Source organism: Rutidosis leptorrhynchoides, chromosome 1 (assembly GCF_046630445.1).
Source record: "Rutidosis leptorrhynchoides isolate AG116_Rl617_1_P2 chromosome 1, CSIRO_AGI_Rlap_v1, whole genome shotgun sequence".
In the NCBI taxonomy this organism is placed as follows: domain Eukaryota; kingdom Viridiplantae; phylum Streptophyta; class Magnoliopsida; order Asterales; family Asteraceae; genus Rutidosis; species Rutidosis leptorrhynchoides.
In genome coordinates, this window is record NC_092333.1 from 717,491,923 (window position 1) to 717,512,873 (window position 20,951).

At 34.5% G+C, this 20,951-nt stretch overlaps 2 protein-coding genes across 2 annotated transcripts; both read left to right on the forward strand.

Annotated features, from left to right (window-relative positions):
- Positions 1-8,980: 8,980 nt before the first annotated feature.
- On the forward strand, positions 8,981-9,597 carry LOC139886259 (major pollen allergen Art v 1-like). The gene is made up of 2 exons (XM_071870020.1): positions 8,981-9,065; positions 9,203-9,597. The coding sequence occupies exons 1-2, from the start codon at positions 9,002-9,004 to the stop codon at positions 9,577-9,579; spliced, it is 441 nt and encodes a 146-aa protein (XP_071726121.1). The 5' UTR covers positions 8,981-9,001; the 3' UTR covers positions 9,580-9,597.
- A 3,065-nt stretch (positions 9,598-12,662) lies between these two features.
- On the forward strand, positions 12,663-13,496 carry LOC139854489 (uncharacterized mitochondrial protein AtMg00810-like). Its single transcript, XM_071843794.1, has one exon. It carries the CDS (start codon positions 12,663-12,665, stop codon positions 13,494-13,496), a length of 834 nt encoding a protein of 277 aa, XP_071699895.1.
- The last annotated feature ends 7,455 nt before the right edge of the window (positions 13,497-20,951 follow it).

Consider the following 20,951-nt stretch of genomic DNA (forward strand, 5'->3'; position numbering starts at 1 on the left):
TTATATATTATTTTATATATAATATATTTAATCTTTAGGATTAATTAAATATTATATTATATTTACGCTCATGGTAAAAATATAATTTTTACAAAAATGACACGGTCGTGGTCTCACGACTCATGTACCACTTTCGGTTTTTCGAGCGCACTTTCGTACGTTTAGAAAACTAGCCTTTTACGTTACGTGACGTGTACCTTTAATAATAATTTGACTTATTTATCAAAGATTTACTTTATGAAAAATGTAGCTTATAAAATTGAGCGTTGTGGTCATTTCCTTCTATAAATCAAAGTCTCGTTGTTTGTCAGAATATTTTATTTTAAATTAAACGTTTTGTGACATGTACCCTTATTAATAACTAGACTTAAATTAATTAAAAACTAACCCACTCAGGGTGTAACTTAATCTTTTGAGTGTTTTGGTCATTTCCTTTTATAATTCATAATCTTGTTATTTATCAAAGCCTATTTATTAATATTAGTTTAAAAATCAAAACGTTTTATGACTAATTTAAAATATACATCTATTTAAAATTTATAATCTTATACATAGTACATATTTTTTGAAATATTTATCTAATAACATACTAGTTAACTTTTCAAAACTAATTATATTTCAAAGTATAATTTAAGATCATTTACATAATCGAAAATCCTATAACGTTTATGCTTTAAAACTTAATTTGATTTAATTCCTTTATGCGTAAATGTTTAGTTTAATTTCCTTAACTTTCTAAATAATATATCTTAATATCAATTGAATCAAATAAACAAATGTTACAATCGTCTACATACTAATTTAAAATAATATATATTTAATATACTTAAACACGTTGTAAATACATGTTGCAAGTTATTTATGTACTTAATTACCATTTCGACTTATTGAATATATTCAACTTTCATTATTTAACAAAACCTTTTAAATAACGAATTTTATCCTATCGAGAAACGTTTTCGCTTAATAAAGTTAAGTCATAAGTCATAATGGCTCCCAGTTTCTAATTTATAGTTCCATCGTGTATCGTAAGGTTAAATCTAGAGGATAATCAAACGTATGTAATTATCTTAATATAACATATCAAATGGGTTTATCTAGTCAACGAATCTTATCCCAATTATTTCTTCTATATGATCAATCGAGTATTATGAAATTCAATTCTCCACTAACTTTTGTCTTACTCCCAATAAGTGATACTTTGTTCTTACTTGTAAATCACTTTACCATTTATTCCGAATACTGTTAAAAAGTAAGGGTTTCCTAATTCAAAGTGGACCTCATAACAGAGACTCGTAATCATAGTTCAATGTATCAGATAATTCAATCATATGATATTATCTTTTAATTTCGTCAATAAACTTACATCGAACAAATACGTTCATGTACAGTATTATTCATTCGATATCTTGATAGCATTTCAAGTTCATAAAATAGATCTCATAGCTTATGTTCATATCAACTAATCCGTTCAATGTTTTATTAATATATCTCAATTTAAAAATCACACATATGTATATGTATATATATATATATATATATATATATATATATATATATATATATATATATATATATATATATTTGTTTACACATAATTGTTCGTGAATCGTCAAGCATGGTCAAAGGGTAATTGATTACATGAATATAGTTTCAAACTTTTCGAGACTCAACATTAAAGATTTTGCTTATCGTGTCGGATACATATAAAGATTAAAGTTTAAATTTGGTTGGAAATTTTCGAGTCATCACAGAGGTTGCTGGTAAGTCTACTGGTAATATGGTGGAATATAAAAGAATTCTCCGATATCAAAAGGGTAATCGTATATATCAGGATTATAGTAAGGCTACTTCGAATGAAAAGTCGAAGTTGACTTCTGGAGCTGTGACAAAATTGGCTACTTTGAAAAGGGATCGCAAGGTTATTTTTGCTAATAAATGCCAAAGGATCTGATGCGGCTACGTGTTAAACTTTTACTCAATTGTTGAGAGTTTCTCAGGTGCATAACTACATGCATAAATTTTTCCTTCCGTAGATGAAGTTCGATTGGTTCATCCTCTCGATTGAGGTGTTTTCAAGAATCATGAAAGGTTTGAACGCAGATTGTAATCGTCAAGATACAAATGAGGTTTAAGATGAAATCAAGTGGCAAACTTGAAGAATTGTTTAGTTTCATATGTTATAGTCAATATTTTTAATTCATTTTAATTGTCCAATGTTGGTAATCCACAGTTGATAGTCCACAATTAGAAATTCAATAAGTTATATAGAGTTTAATATATAATATTCGAATTAATTAATACGTGTCGTGACCCGTATACGTCTCAGACTCGATCACAACTCAAACTATATATATTATTGTAGAATCAACCTCAACCATGTATAGAGAACTCGATCATTACTGCATATAGAGTGTCTATGGTGATTCCAAATAATATATATAGATGCGTCGATATGATATGTCAAAACCTTGTATACGTGTCCCGATATTTAAGTGCGTAAAATAAATAACAGAAATTAAATGATGATAAATTAAATGCGTAAAGTAAATAACAGAAATTAAATGACGATAAATAAAATTATGATAATTAAGTTGCGATAAATAAACTGCGATAAATAAAATGTAATCAGTTAGCTAGGAACAGTTAGCGTGGATTCTTAACAAAATTCCTCATAGTTAATTTGTTTGTTTCTAACAAATTTTATTTTGTCAAATGTTTTCTTCATTATGCCACTTGTTGGATTCTGATAAATCAAAATCCAAATATGAAATTGGATTAATATGGTTATTCTGTGGTGAACGGATTTATATATCGGTGGATGTAAGTAGGATAGTAAACAACTGTTGAATTAGCTTCGAAGAATGTACATTGTAACTTATTAATATGAAATCTGAATATTCCTCGGGTATTACCTACCCGTTAAAATATTTTCACAATTAACACTTTGTACGAAAGAATTTTTAATTACAATCTTTATGAAAACATATATACATATATATTTTCTTCAGATGCAATCATGGATTTAATGAGTCAACATGATATTAAACTCATTTGATTTTACCGTTAGAACGAGAATATATAATCTCTAAAACATTAAGGATTATATAATCGCCATGTTGAACGAAAATAAATAATGTAGAATGATACGTAAAACGATGATTATACTCGAGGTACAGAATGAGATGTTGGGGCATGGATTGTTGATGGTACGGGTGCTATTACTGATGGTACTGTTGGTGCCGGTAATGTTGCTGAAGCTGGTACATTTTGTACCATATTTTTCAAGGCTACAACTCGGATGCGAAGCTCGTTGACTTATTACTCCGGGATGATTGTCAGTAGGAACGAGCGAATGCATAAGGTTTTGAATTTAAGATAGTACATAATCATGGCGAGATATTCGGGTAATGAGGGTGAAAATGGTGTTTCGGATTGGTTCGCCGGTAAGTGTTTTAGGTTCTTCGCCAAAAGGTGAATTTGGTTGGTGGAAAAGATCGTCTTCTTCTAGTCTCCAATGATTGAGTAGACTACGAACCCATCAGATGAATTGGGGATGGCTAATTGATTGATTCATTCTGGTGACGCTGCTTTCGGAGCTGGAGTGGGACTCCATATCAGAATCCGAGGGACTTGAACTAATGGTGAGTTCCGTTGCGTACGATTGAATAAAGGATTTTTTGATATGAAATGATTTTCGGATATCAGATGATATTCTAATTACATAGAATACCTTTACATAGTACAGAAGATCACGTAGATTACGAAGGGAATTAAGGAAACGTGTCAGATAATGTCTACAGTAACAGATACGCTAAGATATGAATTTTTGTCTATACACTATTCATGCAGTCAATGCAGTAAGATGTGTTTAGACTAAGGATGGTAAGCAGGTAATTTTTGACAAGAAATGATAAGCAAAACTTTTGACATGCAGACCAGGTTCAAGTCCAGACTTAGTAATATATCCTAACAACTACTAGGTCGAAGTCCAGACTTACTAATGCATCTAAACAACTACCAGTTAGAAACACTAATGCAAGACCTGGTTCGCTAAGACCACCGCTCTGATACCAACAGAAGTGACCCGTCCTAATCCATCCGGACGAAGTCACTAACATTTGGTCCCATTGCGATGATCGACTCCAAATAATATCTTTAATATGAGCAAATGCACGGCGGAAGCTTTCTTTCATACCTGAGAATAAACATGCTTTCAAGTGTCAACCAAAAGGTTGGTGAGTTTATAGGTTTATCATAAAATAATAAAATTCATCATTTTGATAGACCACAAGATTTAAATCCTGCATTGTACAAATGGGCCCGAATCCTATACCTACCTGTAATGCACATGCGATATCTTTTAAATACAGTACACCTTTCTCGTGTACGAAATCATTTTTCATAATTCTTAGTAACCGTACACATATCTCGTGCACAAAAACTAATACACATAACCTGTGTATAAAAATCATTCTCTCGATATATAACATTCACATCAATTGGTGGCAATTATCATGTCCACATAATTCAATGGTGGCAATTATCATGTCCACATAATTCAATAATAATCCGCAGAAATTCTGTCGGCATAATAATTCATTCGAGAAATGTTTTGCTTGTGTCTATCTCGTCAAACATTTATAAAAGCATTTCATGTATTCGCAGTTCAAAATATAATTCAAAGGCATTTAATAAAGCAGTTGTAAAAACAGCGCATGTATTCTCAGTCCCAAAAATGTAAAGAGTAAAAGGGAGCAAATGAAACTCATGCATATAAATATTTTAAAACAGTTAATAAAGCATTTGCATGTAATCCGTTCCAAAGTTTTCGAGACTCAACATTACAGATTTTGCTTATCGTGTCGGAAACATATGGAGATTAAAGTTTAAATTTGATCAGAAATTTCCGGGTCATCACACTGGTAACTAAACTTAACGCTATAAGGATAATTACCCCATTCGTTTTAATACACGCAAACCAACGTGTCATAAACTCAAATAACATACGTCCGTTAAAAGGCTAGCGCTCTAGCTCAGACGGGGATGTCAAGCCCTATGGATCCATATACAATTATTTGTGCCCACCAGTCCATATCCTATGTACTGGCAGCTACTAGTTACCAAAGCTAAGGGATTTTCGGTTTAACTCAGTGTAGAATTTAGTATGTAATTGTGTCTTATTGCGTTTAAAATAAATTGCATGTATTCTCAGCCCAAAAATATTTAAAGTATTTAAAAAGGGAGACTATAAACTCACAGTTCAATATTGAGACTCAATATTGTAGGCAAATTGCGTAGACGTAATGATGGTAGACGACTGTATGGTTGGCCTTGGATTCAAGAACAATACCCCGAACAATACCCAATATTTCCTTAGCTTAAAGCGGTTTGAAACCCGAATTAAAAACACCCTCGTATATACCTTATTATTATTAAACTTAAATTTAAAATTATAATTATAATATAAATATAAATAAATTACAGAAGAAAGAAGTGTAAGGAATTCGTCGAGGAAACTGGCGTATTTATAGTACTTTTCCATTTACTGAAGCTCATGCGATCGCATGAGTTTTCAGTGTTTTTGCCATGCGATCGCATGGCCGCCTTATCCATTTTTGTTTGCTAGTGAGTCGACATCAAATAGTGTTTACTGTAGAGAAAATAGCGTACTGTAGCAATAGTGTTACTGTAGCAAATAGTGTTACTGTAGCAAATAGTGTTTATTGTAGCAAAGTCGTTTTTACTGTAGCAATTCACTGTAGCAAAGCCGTTTTCACTGTTGTTATTGTAGCAAAGTCGTTTTCACTGTAGCAAATAGTGTTTTACTGTAGCAAAGACGTTTTTACTGTAGCAAATAGTGTTTTACTTGTACATCTTATAATATATATATATATATATATATATATATATATATATATATATATATATATATATATATATATATATATGTGTGTGTGTGTGTGTGTGTGTGTGTGTGTGTGTGTGTGTGTGTATATATATATATATATATATATGTATATTTACATAATATTAAATCATATAGAGAATTGGTTTAAATTAGTTGAAATTTTTCGGGTAATCACATAATTTGTACAAGATAATTAATATATTAATAATTAATAATATAGGTCATTTTCTTCTTGTAATTTATTTAACAGAAAAACTAATTTAAAGATTATATATAATGTTAACTATTAAACAACAATAAAAGTGCATATCTATTTGATATCTATGTATTAATAGATTGTATTGTACGTACAATTAAAAAATACACTAGTTTAGTAGATTTATCAAATAATCAAGTTGAAATATTATCACCCATTTTATTATAATGACAGTGGTGAAGTTAAATATGTGCGGGTATCTTTTATATTTAGGCCACTTGCAATCATTCAGCTCTTTCACTAACATTTTCACTGCCACATCAGCGCCACATCAACACAAACCCTTTAACATTTCTTTCACATTCTTTTCACTGAACACTCACTATCATACACTTCATTCCAAACTTTAACCAATTTAAAATTATTATTTAAATACAATAAATAAATACAAATAACATTTTATTAAATAAAATAAAAACATTACATTATTAAAAATTAAAAACATTACATAATTAAAAAATAAAAGACAATACATAAATAAAAAAACGTTACATAATAAAAAAAATACGAACTTATTAATAAAAAAACGAGCTACTTGAGTGGTGTCGGGTCGTCATCCCCGTCTTCGTTTTGTTGTTCTTCTGTGTCTGCATTTTCTTCGTATTCGTCAGTTAACAAGATCGTCTTCATTATTTGTGGATACTTTTGAAGTATTTGTCGATCTTCCCTTGGCAAGTTCTGATTGACGCTTGTGTTGAAAATTCGAAAGGCGCGATTCATTACTTTCATTAAAGCCGATTGCCGTTTTGTTTTTTAGTTAAAGCAATTTTTTGTTGGGTGACCAACATTTGAGAACGAACATCTTCGGATGAACAAGACGAGGCGGCGACAGACGAAGCCTAACTCTTTCGGCCTTTTCTACCGGCTAGTCGACCCGGTGAACGCCGGATTGCGTCTTCCCCGAATAAAGTAGAGTGATCGGGGTTTGGATCAACCCTTAAAGGTTGATCGTTCCCCAAAGTGATCGGTGACTCCCGTAGTAGACGCCTACGGGATGTCATTACGCCATACGGGACACAAAACTTTGGACATCCTTTAAGTACTTGCCATACTTTGTAATGCGTAAATACAACACTGTAACGCTTCCGATATGCTTCACGTGCCGCTTCAATGACATCCGAGTCATTATGTCCACTTTGCCAATTTTTTTAATTGGTTTTAAATACCAATAAACACTTTGATATCTCTTACCATTTTCCCCCATTTTCCGGTTATTTGATCGTTGTTTCTTTTTCGATCGGCGACTTGATTATAGGTGGATACAACCATATTCCAAAACGAATCGGCCGATTGTGAAGTTCCAATTTTCGGATTTTCCGTGGCATCGAGCCAACGTTCGGCCAAAATTTCTTCTTCTTCCGGAGTCCAATGCATAAGTTGACGTTTCGGCTTTTCGCTTCCTTCGACTAATTTACTTTTTCCCTTTCTTTTAGCTTTTCTGTTATTCGGTCTCGGGTTGTGTTTCGGGTACACTTTCAAGCGTCGGTTGGGTTAAATGTTGTTGTATGTATGGAACTTGTTGTTGTTGTTGTTGTTGTTGTTGTTGTGATTGTGAAAAGAATTGTTGTTGGTTAATAGGAAATTGTTGAGGTGAATAATATGTATTCATGTTTTGATATTGTAATTGTTGTTGAAATGGTAGTGGTGGTGGTTGAACAAATTGTAATTGTTGTTGAAATGGCGGTAGTTGTTGTGATGGAAAAAAATTTTGTTGTTGAGAAAAACTAGTTTGGCTTGGAGACGAATTGCTAGCTTGGTTCGAAGATGATTGATTCGGTGACAGGATTGAATTGTTTAACATATGGTTGAAGAAATCGTTATTTGGTTGAGACATTTTTGTTTGAATTGAAAGATTGAGAGTGTTTGATATTGAATAAAAATTGAAAGTGTAGTATGAGTGTGTGATTATGTTTGTGTAGTATGTGTGTGTATATATAGAGTAAAAGTGTAAAAGAAAAAATAAAAATAAAAATAATACGCTAGCCATTGGAAAAAGAAAAAGGAAAAAACAAGTAAAATTCATATGCGCCCCACCAGTGTATCCGTTAGAGCTGTTGCAGGACCCACTGGCGGGCCCGTTAACAAAATGCTGGTGATGGTGATCAGGCGGTGGCGATGGCTGGCAGAGGCTGGTCACGATCCATTGCATCCGGCCTTATAACCTATTCACAAATTTCGGTTAATTAATCCAGAAGTACTAGTCAAACTCGTGATTATATATTCGGTATGATTTTAACCATTACTTTGGTTACGGTTCAGTTTATTCATTTGTTTTTACCCCTAGTTTCAACTCACATTCTATTTAAATGAAATGTACATATAATCAATACAATATTTTCACAATTAAGTCAAACAATTAAATTGTATACATATGTATTCATAGATGTATTTTGAAGTGTTTAGAATATTTTTCTTACAACCTAGCTAACATTCACATCACATTATAAATAAATAAAAAATAAATAAATAAAAAAAGATTCACATCACATTATATAAAAAAGAAGTGTTTGTATGTTAAACTATCACATTGTAGGATCACTCAAGTCTCAATGCAACTAATTTTTTCAAAAATGTTTGTATTTTCACATCTTAGAAACCTAGAGAACACATATTATACAGGCCTAATTAAGTTAATTCACCCTATCAAAGTCATTTATATAAAACACCACGTGCTAATATTTATAACTCTTGATAAATGATTTATTTTATTGAATATTGGTGCTCGTACGTCTTCTATAACTTATTAAACCTCCATCTTTCTTCTATAAATACTCGTATCATCTTTGATCTTTAACTCCCACAACTAGTAGTGAGTGATCTAAATCTTAATCCCAATGGCAAGAAGATCAACTGCAGTGTCTGCAGTCCTATTGATCCTTTTTTTTGTCGCTATCTCAGGTACAATCCTTACCCCAAATAGTCGGTTTTTTTAACATGTACCTTTTGTTGTCCTAAGTCATTTTTCTATAACATCACAAGTTTTATAAAAAAATCTCGTTAGAATTAAACTGATCGAATGAACTGAACCGATACAGAAATAGCCGAAGCAAAGTTATGTGAAAAACGTAGCAAGACATATTCTGGAAAGTGTGACAACAAAGAGTGTGACAAAAAGTGTATAAAATGGGAAAAGGAAGAACACGGAGCTTGCCATAAAGTTGAAGGTAAAAACACATGTTTCTGCTACAGTGAATGCAGTAAGACACCTCCAACCAAAGACAAGAAGCCAGCTCCTCCTGATGCTTTAAAACCACCACCAACTGATGGCGGCTCACCGCCTACTGATGGTGGCTCACCACCTCCTCCAGCTAATGGTGGCTCACCTCCTCCTCCAGCTGAAGGTGGCGGTGGTGGTGAAGGCGGTGGTGGTGAAGGTGGTGGTGGTGGTGACGCACCTCCCGCCGCTCACTAAGCGATAGATGATGAACTTCATCGACCCCTTTGAATGGAAAAGATTTATGAACATAAACATTATGAATAAATTGTAAATGCTTAATACTTAATTAACAAGGTTAATTAGCATTTCCGATGTGTAATTCGTTATTTACTTGCATGTGTAATACTACATATGAATTGAATCCTTAAAAAATTTAATCTATATGATATGATATTGTTAGTGTTAGCCCATATCTTTATCAGTCCATTCATTATTCTTAATGGGCTTAGCATAGCTTAGCATATTTATCATTGTTAGGGCATAGCCCATGTAATGTATTTTATATATCCATGCTATGTACTGTACGGGGGACACAATAACACAATATGCTATTCAACATGGTATCAAGAGCCAAAAATATCTAAAACCTCTAAAGTTGCAGCGCCGTTTTTTTTTTCTATCATCGATCGTAGCAGCACATGTAACAATCTTCATCCTCTATCTATTATCATTATATTCACATAAAATAGCATTCTTCAACAACCTTTTATATATTTTATATATACCAATTAAAGTAAGGTTGCATCAATCTCAAGAAATAAGACTCACAATTCTTTACCTCTATCGTGTCAACATTGGATGGCTATGTGGAATATTTAATTTAATTTGCATACAAAGGGCTATTATTTATCAACAATTATTATTGTTGGTGTGTGTTGTTCCACGTATACAAGCAAGAAGGAGAAGAACCCATCTTGGGTGTTGGGTCACGACAATCAAATAACACGAGGCAAAAAAAAAAAAACAAAAAAAAATTTAATTCATTTAGTATTTGGTGCTGGTAACATCAGACGAAAAAAAAAAAAAGGACAGACAGAGATTTTATTTTTTTGTCAATCGTGTGTTTAAAAAAAAAAAAATTAAAGATCAAAGGTACACAAGCTAGGGAATGGCTCAACAAAGGCAGCAAAAGCAACATGAGTATTCGGACTATTTACCGGAGATCATACAAGCCCAACAACACTTATTGGGCCAACAACAATATACTCAAGTCCAACAGCATGCCCAACACCAGGCTATTTCTCCTAGTGCATTCAGTGCAATGACTCTTCAAGATTACAATGGTGCCGGGTGGCACATGGATACTGGTGCGTCCACTCATCTTACCTCTAGCATTAATAATCTTAGTACTATTTTTAATAATTGCAAATACCCGTCAGTCGCCGTAGGTAACGGGAACACTATTCCCGTTACCAACACCGGTCATAGCTTGTTACCTAATGTTCACAAACCCTTACACTTACATAATGTTCTCGTTACCCCAAATATTGTAAAAAATCTCATTTCTGTCCGTCAATTCACTCGTGATAATATTGTCTCTGTTGAATTTGATCCCTTTGGATTTTCTGTGAAGGATTATCTGACGCACCGTCTTCTACTCCGATGTGACAGCACCGGGGATCTCTATCCCGTCACTTTGCCATCTCCTCAACATGCTCTCACTGTTAGTCCCGTTACCTGGCATCAGCGTCTTGGTCATCCAGGGCATGATGTTTTTCGCAAACTTCTTTCCAATAAAGATATAATCTGTAATAAAACTATGCCCTCTGTTTTGTGTCATGCGTGTCAACTTGGAAAACATGTTCGTCTTCCCTTTTCTGTTTCTAGCACAAATGTTACTGCTCCTTTTGATATTATTCATTCTGATTTATGGACCTCTCCTGTTTCTAGCATTAGCGGTTTAAAATATTATATTATTTTTCTTGATCATTACACGCATTATGTATGGGTTTTTCCGTTACGAAATAAATCTGAAGCACTAACCAAATTTATCCAATTCCGCACCTTTGTACAAACTCAGTTCAAGCAAGAGATAAAAGCATTCCAATGTGACAACGGCGGTGAATTCGATAACACCGCCTTCCATCAACTCCTACAAACCAACGGTATTCAATTTCGATTCTCTTGTCCTCATACATCTCAACAAAACGGAAAGTCTGAACGTATGCTCCGCACCAATAATAACCTCATCCGCACTCTTCTCTTTCAAGCTCATCTTCCGCCAATCTACTGGATGGAAGCTCTCCACATGGCCTCTTATCTTCTTAATATTCTCCCATCTTTCACCATTAATCATGAAATACCACATACCCGTCTCTACAAACAAAAACCCATGTACACCAATCTTCGCGTGTTTGGATGCCTTTGCTATCCCCACCTTAACACCACATATAAACTCGCGCCTCGATCCACTCCTTGCATCTTTCTAGGCTATCCATCAAACCATCGGGGCTACCAATGCCTTGACTTAACCACAAATAAAATCATTTTGTCTCACCATGTCACCTTCGATGAGACATCTTTCCCGTTCGGCTCTATGACACCGACTCAGCCTCCGTCTTACGACTTTCTTGATCCTCCTCCTAATCTCTTCTCCCGCTCCTTCCATCTCTCTGACTCCCCTCCTGTTCCGGAGACACAGCCCCCTCCAAATGAGGCTACTGATAATACACAGCCCACTACTACCTCTCTTCCGGAGACACAGCCCCCTCCAAATGAGGCTACTGATAATACACAACCCACTACTACCTCTCTTCCAGAGACACAGCCTCCTCCAAATGAGGCTACTGATAATACGCAGCCCTCTACTACCTCACAGTCTACTCACCCTATGATTACCCGTACTCGTCTTGGTACCACAAAATCCATCCAACGACTTAACCTCCACACATCTGTTATCTCTCCTGTTCCCCGTTCTTACCCTGACGCGCTTCATGACCCCAACTGGAAACAAGCTATGACTGACGAATATAATGCTTTAATTAACAATAGTACTTGGAAGCTTGTGCCTCGCCCATCGGACACGAATATAGTTCGCTCCATGTGGTTATTTAAGCATAAGTTTAATGCAGATGGTAACTTAAGCAGGTATAAGGCGCGACTTGTTGCTAATGGTCGCAGCCAGCAGATTGGTGTTGATTGTGATGAGACATTCAGTCCGGTTGTCAAACCGGCAACTACGCACAGTTCTCAGCTTAGCGATTTCTCGACACTGGCCTGTTCATCAGCTAGATGTCAAGAACGTATTTCTTCATGGTCAGCTGTCTGAGACGGTTTACATGCATCAGCCTCCGGGATTTCGGGATCCTAGGTATCCCGACCATGTGTGCTTACTGCAGAAATCTTTATATGGCCTCAAACAAGCCCCACGCGCATGGTTTCAGCGCTTTGCAGGGTATGCTCAGCGCCTTGGATTTCACCACAGTCGGTGTGACACTTCTTTATTTATTTATCGCCAGGGATCCGACATTGCTTACCTTCTCTTGTATGTGGATGACATTGTGTTGACAGCATCCTCCGCTAGCTTGCTTCAGCGGATTATTCAGTCCTTACATAAGGAATTTGCGATGACTGACTTAGGAGTCTTAAATTATTTTCTTGGCATCTCAGCATCACGTACTGCCACTGGTATGTTCTTGTCTCAGAAGCAGTATGCCATAGAGATTCTTGAGCGAGCCGGTATGACTTCTTGTCAACCGTGTAGGACCCCTGTTGAGCCAGGCGCCAAGCTCACTGCCCACGGTCCTTCTGTGCAGGACCCGACTTTATATCGTAGCCTTGCAGGTGCATTACAGTATCTCACCTTCACTCGTCCAGACATCTCCTATGCAGTTCAGCAGATTTGTCTTTTTATGCACGACCCGCGAGAGCAACACTTACATGCTCTCAAGCGGATTGTTCGTTATGTGCAGGGGACTCTTGACATGGGATTACAGTTATATGCATCGTCCCCTACCTCTTTGGTTGCTTACTCTGACACTGACTGGGCCGGGTGCCCTACCACCAGACGCTCCACTTCTGGGTATTGTGTCTTCTTTGGCAACAATCTACTCTCATGGTCTTCGAAGCGGCAACTTACTCCTTCTCGCTCCAGTGCCGAGGCAGAATATTGAGGAGTTGCTAATGCTGTTGCTGAAACATGCTGGATACGTAATCTTCTTCGTGAGCTTCACTGCCCTCTCACCTCTGCTACACTAGTTTACTGTGATAATGTTAGCTCCGTCTACCTTGCATCTAATCCAGTCCAACGTCAGCGGACCAAACACATTGAGATAGACATTCATTTTGTAAGAGATTTAGTTGCTCAGGGACAGGTCCGGGTTCTACATGTTCCGTCCAGATATCAGTTTGCAGACATCTTCACCAAAGGCCTTCCATTTTCTCTTTTCGACGAGTTCTGATCCAGTTTGAGCGTTCACCATACTCCCGCTCCTACTGCGGGGGGATGTTAGCCCATATCTTTATCAGTCCATTCATTATTCTTAATGGGCTTAGCATAGCTTAGCATATTTATCATTGTTAGGGCATAGCCCATGTAATGTATTTTATATATCCATGCTATGTACTGTACGGGGGACACAATAACACAATATGCTATTCAACATGGTATCAAGAGCCAAAAATATCTAAAACCCCTAAAGTTGCAGCGCCGTTTTTTTTTCTATCATCGATCGTAGCAGCACATGTAACAATCTTCATCCTCTATCTATTATCATTATATTCACATAAAATAGCATTCTTCAACAACCTTCCGGAGAGAATATAGAGAGAATAAGAGTGTGTGGAATGATACTTGCAATATTATGATAACTCAACCTCTACAACAAAGAGTGAGGAGGTGGCTTTATATAGAGCAACCTCCTAAATGTTACATGAGATGGTTATAAGTAAAACTTAGCTTAATACAATAAGACACACGTAAAATACAGTAAAACATAATGCCACTAAATACGACAATAAAGATGGTCAACAATCTCCCCCTTGGCGTTGGTTTTCAAAAACTATAACCTTCCCGTGATGGTTCTCTTGTAGTGACTTTTGTAGCCTTCTTGTGGGTCGTGATTTCTGCTTGATGTGTTGGAGTCACGTCTTCTTTCAGAGTGAAATTTGGTTCGTAGATTTTGAAATTATGAAGCCTTTGATGCTATTAATCTTGAACACAAACTTTGGCACATGTTAGTCTCTTTTGAACACAAACTTCGTATGTTAGTCTCTTTTGATTTGAATTATCTTCTTTTGTACATACGAAGAGGTCTTGAAATGATCTTTCATTGTTGGGTAAACCTCTTTTGCTCCCCCTCAAATAATGATTCGTTTTTTTTTTTTTTTTTTTATGTTTGCCAGAGAGAGAACGTGTACCTGCTAAGAGAAAACAAAGGGATTAAGGTAAAATTTGATCCTTAGAGAAAACAGGATCTTTCAGAAAAACGTTTTTGGTTTTGTAAAAGTCAAGCCAATTGTTACACTAGACAGGTTTAAAACAATCATGCTAGTTGTTACACTAGACAAGTTTTCTGAAACCAAAACTTTTTCCGGAATTGACCTCACCGGAATTGGGTTCTCCGGGAATTACCTCAGCGGATGACGAGGATGACTGATAACCGAAGTTTCAGTCAGCGTTAGTAAACTATCCGCCCCCATGATTAAAGTATCATGAAACTTGGTTGCGGGTTTCCCGCTCTTGGTTATACCAAGCCTTCCAACAGTATCTACCAAGGTAAGCCTAAGTATTGTCATATTGCCTCTCCGTTGAACTAGACAGATCTCCCTCATCAAGATAAGTCTGACCTCTGGACCCTATTTGAGGTCCCACCTTCTACAATAAGGTGTTGATAGAGGATTTCTGGCCGATATGCAGGGTTCCTATTCATGGTTTTTCGAAACCCTTCAGCAGTTCGAGACTCCAAACACTTAATTTGCATCAAGTTGTTGGGTCATTCCACTTTTGAGGCAGTCATCTAGACACATCCTCCTGAGGCAGTCACTAGGACACATCCTCCGTCATTTGATGACTATTTTGTTTGAGGCAGTCATCTAGACACATCCTCCTGAGGCAGTCACTAGGACACATCCTCCGTCATTTGATGACTATTTTGTTTGAGGCAGTCATCTAGACACATCCTCCTGAGGCAGTCACTAGGACACATCCTCCGTCATTACTGACATTTGAATCTTTAAACTCCCCCTTGATAGTTGCACGTTTTAGCTTTAGTTTATTGGAAGAGTTATGTGTGTAAATATGGGTTTTACACTGTTATTTGTGTAAAAGCCGTTTTGATGTTTAACACCACTTTGAAGTGTGTTTGACACCACTTTGAGATGCGGGTTCTACACAGAAGTATGTAGACGCCATCAGATTTTGCAAAAATTCGTTCTTTTTCCCCCTCAAAATATGTTTTACTTTGTGAAAACCTATTTTGAAGAATAAATTTTGCAAATTTAGTTTTTTAGAAAACCTTATTTGAAGAGCGGGTCTCACACTGTAATTTATGTGAGAGCCATTATGATTCTTATTGCTCCCCCTAGGCACATGCCATGAATCTATATGTCAGAAAAATCTACCATGCCTAGTTCACCCACTAGGTATTTGAACGTGAGTTCATCTAAGGCCTTGGTAAGTAAGTCAGCCAACTGATTTTTGGTCGGGACAAAATAAAGTTCGATGTTGCCTTTTTCCACGTGGTCCTTTATGAAGTGATAGCGGATATCAATGTGTTTAGTGCGAGAGTGTTGGACCGGATTGCTAGTGATAGCAATGGCACTCTAAGAGTCACAGTAGATCGGAATTTTGTCAATTATAAATCCATAGTCACGTAGTTGGGTTTGCATCCACAGAACTTGTGAATAACAACTTGCAGCCGCGATGTATTCAGATTCGGCTGTGGAAAGTGAGATGCAATTCTGTTTGCGAGATGACCAACTGACTAGCTTTCGACCTAGAAATTGTACACTTTCTGAGGTGCTTTTACGGTCAACTTTGTCACCACCATGATCAGCATCCGTAAATGCGGTCAGGTCGAATCCAGTTCCGAAGGGATACCATATTCCTAGATGAGTGCTACCCTTTAGATAACTAAAGATTCACATTACAGCTTTGTAGTGAGAATATCTAGGGTTAGCCTGAAATCGGGCGCACAGGCACACAGCAAACATGATGTCGGGTCTACTGGCAGTCAGATAAATCAAAGAACCTATCATGCTCCGGTAAAGGGTTTGGTCAAATGGTTGTCCGTCAAGATCAGCATGCAGAGTGTTGTTGATAGACATTGGGGTTCGGGATATTTTCATGTCGGGAAAATTAAACTTTTTAAACATATCAAAAATGTATTTAGATTTTCCGATGAAAATACCATTGGGAAGTTGTTTAACTTCTAACCCCAGAAAGAAATGAAGTTCTTCAAGCATACTCATCTCGAACTTGGTTTTCATGAGTTCAGAAAACTCATAGCACAAAGTGGGGGAAGTAGAACCAAATATGATATCATCGACATAAACTTGGATCAACAAAATGTGATCCTTTTGTTTTCTTATGAAAAGAGTAGTGTCGATGGTTCCTCGAGAAAAACCATTTTTGAGCAGATATGTAGAGAGGGTTTCGTACCAAGCCCTAGGTGCCTGTTTTAATCCATAAAGAGCCTTTGACAACAAGTACACATGGTTTTGAAATTTTCGATTTACAAAACCTTCAGGTTGACCAACATAAACTTCTTTTTGGAGCACGCCGTTTAGAAAGGCTGTTTTCACATCCATTTGATAGACTGTAAATCGCTTGTGGGCAGCATAAGACAGAAATAGCCGAATGGCTTCAATTCGTGCGACGGGTGCAAATGTTTCATCGTAGTCAATCCCTTCTTGTTCTCGATATCCTTTTGCAACCAAACATGCTTTATTGCGAATGACAATGCCGTGAGTGTCCTTCTTATTCTTGAAAATCCATTTGGTATCGATAATGGTTTTTCCGGCCGGTCGTGGGACAAGATACCAAACTTTAAGATGATTAAATTGATGAATTTCTTCTTGCATGGCGACAAACCAGTCAGGGTTTTGAAGTGCATCACAAGCCGTGCAAGGTTCCACATTACTCAGAAAGGCAGAAAATATACATTCATTGTTTGAAGCACTACGGGTTTTAACAGACGAAGCGGGATCACCGATGATTTGATTGATTGGGTGATCTTTAGTCCACTTGGATGAGTGAGGTAGAGGTTCATTATGCGCAATATCCAATGAAGTATCTACATAAGTAGAGCTAGTAGACGTAGATAATGATCCCAATGACGAAGCTTGCGGCGGTAGATTATGTGTTATTGGGGGCAACTGAATGTACAACGTGGGGTTGGCAATGGAAGTAGTCAAGGATGTCCTTCGAGAGGCTATATCATCAAGAGATGTATCAGCATGAGAGGACGAGGAAGAGCTTGATGGTTCCATGTTAACATCATAATTGGCACCATTATTAGTCAAGGGAGGTTCTGTGGTTTTAGTGATAGGAACCAAAGGTGGCTCAGGATCTGATGTTTGATTGGGGAAAGGATTGATAAACGGTTCGTGTTCATGGGATTCAGTGTCATGAGCAATAACCGTTTCGGGTGAAAGGACCCGTTCATATACATTATAAACGATTCACAATAGTTGATTACATTGCGAGGTATTTGACCTCTATATGATACATTTTACAAACATTGCATTCGTTTTTAAAAGACAATCTTTCTTTACATCGAAAATTGACAGGCATGCATACCATTTCATAATATCCACTATCCAACTATAAATTGATTTAATAATAATCTTTGATGAACTCAATGACTCGAATGCAACGTTCTTCGAAATATGCTATGAAAGACTCCAAGTAATATCTTTAAAATGAGCAAATGCACAGCGGAAGATTTCTTTAACACCTGAGAATAAACATGCTTTAAAGTGTCAACCAAAAGGTTGGTGAGTTCATTAGTTTATCATAATCATTTATTTCCATCATTTTAATAGACCACAAGAATTTCATTTCCAGTTCTCATAAATATACGTCCCATGCATAGAGACAAAAATAATCATTCATATGGTGAACACCTGGTAACCGACATTAACTAGATACATATAAGAATATCCCCTATCATTCCGGGATCCTCCTTCGGACATGATATAAATTTCGAAGTACTAAAGCATCCGGTACTTTGGATGGGGTTTGTTAGGCCCAATAGATCTATCTTTAGGATTCGCGTCAATTAGGGTGTCTGTTCCCTAATTCTTAGATTACCAGACTTTAATAAAAAGGGGCATATTCGATTTCGATAATTCAACCATAGAATGTAGTTTCAATAACTTGTGTCTATTTCGTCAAACATTTATAAAAGCGCATGTATTCTCAGTCCCAAAAATATAAAGGGTAAAAAGGAAAATGAAACTCACCATACTGTATTTCGTAGTAAAAATACATATAACGTCATTGAACAAGTGCAAGGTTGGCCTCAGATTCACGAACCTAAATTAATTATATATATTTATGTGTTGGTCAATATTTGTCTAACAAATTAGGTCAAGTCATAGTGTACCACAATCCTAATGCTCGAGACTAATATGCAAAAGTCAACAAAAGTAAATTTGACTCAAAATAATTTCCAAAAATCTATACATGATTAATATATAGTTTAAATATCGTTGTTTTATATTTTTAAATATTTTTAAAAGATTTATTAGAGTAAATAATATAATTTATTTATTAATAAATAAAATTTTATATTAAATTTATATAATAAAATATACTTTTATATATATTAAGTAATAAAATTTATAGGGTTCATTTAATATCATAAAGATAATATGATAGGTATTATTAAAGTAAGTTATTACACGTAGTAAAATATGTTTGTATCACATATTTATTTGATAAAATAATATCTATAATGATAGTAAGTAAAAGTTGTATTATTTTGTAATAATAATTATTATTATAAAAATATCAATATTTATAATTACTAAGATGACATTAGATAAAATGATAATTCTAATTATGATAACTTTAATATTTACGATAATTTTTAATATTATCTTTAAAATAATAATTCTATTTAAAATAATAATAATAATGATATTTTATAGTAACAATGACATTTCTATTAAAATGATAATTTTTGTTAAAATGATAGTTTTAATACTAACGATACTTTTACTTTTAATAATAATAGTAATGATAAAAATAATAAGAATGATAATTTTATCTAAATCAATATCTTATAATATTTCAATTTCATCATGATACTCTTACCCATTATTTCCTAATCGTTTCGTTTAATAGCTTTTAATCGTCTTTTATATCGTGTTCATAATAATGATAATAATAGTAATCAAAATAATTAGGTGTTACAAATATTTGTTTTAATTACACTAATATTAATAATGATAGTTACTATAACATTATTAACGATAATACTAATAATTATCTTAATGATTGATGTTATGCGAGGTGTATATAAAATAGCTTATATTTTACTAGGAAAAACTATTAAATACGATACAATTTTACACAAGATATTTATTTATTTATAGAATGGATATACTTAAACCTTGCTACAACACTTATAGGCAGTGTACCTAATCGTAAAGTAGTGTAGTTTTTAGTAAGTCCGGTTCGTTCCACAGGGAAATCTTTAAACAAAGCTCAACGCTATATTAGTTTACTTTTATAAAAATACAAACATATATATAAGTAATATTATTATTATAAAGGGGGGTTTTTACCGTTTAATGACCGGTTTGTCGATTTTAAAACTTTAGTCGCAGTTAAAACCAAATGTAAAATATTAAAAATAAATACAAGACTTAAATTAAAGCGTAAAGTAAATAACAATAATGAAATTGCGAATAATAAAAGTGCGATAAAATAAACTTGCGATAATTAAAGAGTACGATAATTAAAAGTGCGATAAAATAAATTAACAATAAAAATGCGATAATTAGAAGTGCAATTAAATATAAAATAAAGGAAATTAAATATGAAATAAAAGAATTATGCTTATTTAAACTTCCGTAATCATGATGTTTGACGTGTTGATTTTAGTTTTATGCCCATGGGTTAATTGTCCTTTGTCCTGGATTATTTAATATGTCCGTCTGGTTTTTGTCCATAACAGTCCATCAGTCATAAATATAAAGTGCGAGTGATAATAATAGTAATCAAAATAATTAGGTGTTACAAATATTTGTTTTAATTACACTAATATTAATAATGATAGTTACTATAACATTATTAACGATAATACTAATAATTATCTTAATGATAATATAGTAATAATAATAATAACAATAACAATAACCATTTTTAAATAATGATATATATATTAATAATGATAATAATAATAATAATAATAATAATAATACCAATAATAATAATAATAATAATAATAATAATAATTGGATAATAATAATAATACTAATTATAACTTTAACGATAATAACGATAGTAATAATAAAAAAAATAACAATTTTTAATGATAAATCCCTTTTATTGATAATGATAATAATAATGATAATAATAAGATAAAACTAGAACGACGATAAAAACGACGATAATA

What these genes read in the sequence shown, in the direction of transcription:
- LOC139886259 (XM_071870020.1), top strand. Translation starts at nt 9,002, where the DNA reads ATGGCAAGAAGATCAACTGCAGTGTCTGCAGTCCTATTGATCCTTTTT. An exon ending in TTTTTTTGTCGCTATCTCAG is followed by an intron (nt 9,066 to 9,202) that starts GTACAATCCTTA and finishes GAACCGATACAG; the next exon opens with AAATAGCCGAAGCAAAGTTA.
- LOC139854489 (XM_071843794.1), top strand. Translation starts at nt 12,663, where the DNA reads ATGCATCAGCCTCCGGGATTTCGGGATCCTAGGTATCCCGACCATGTG.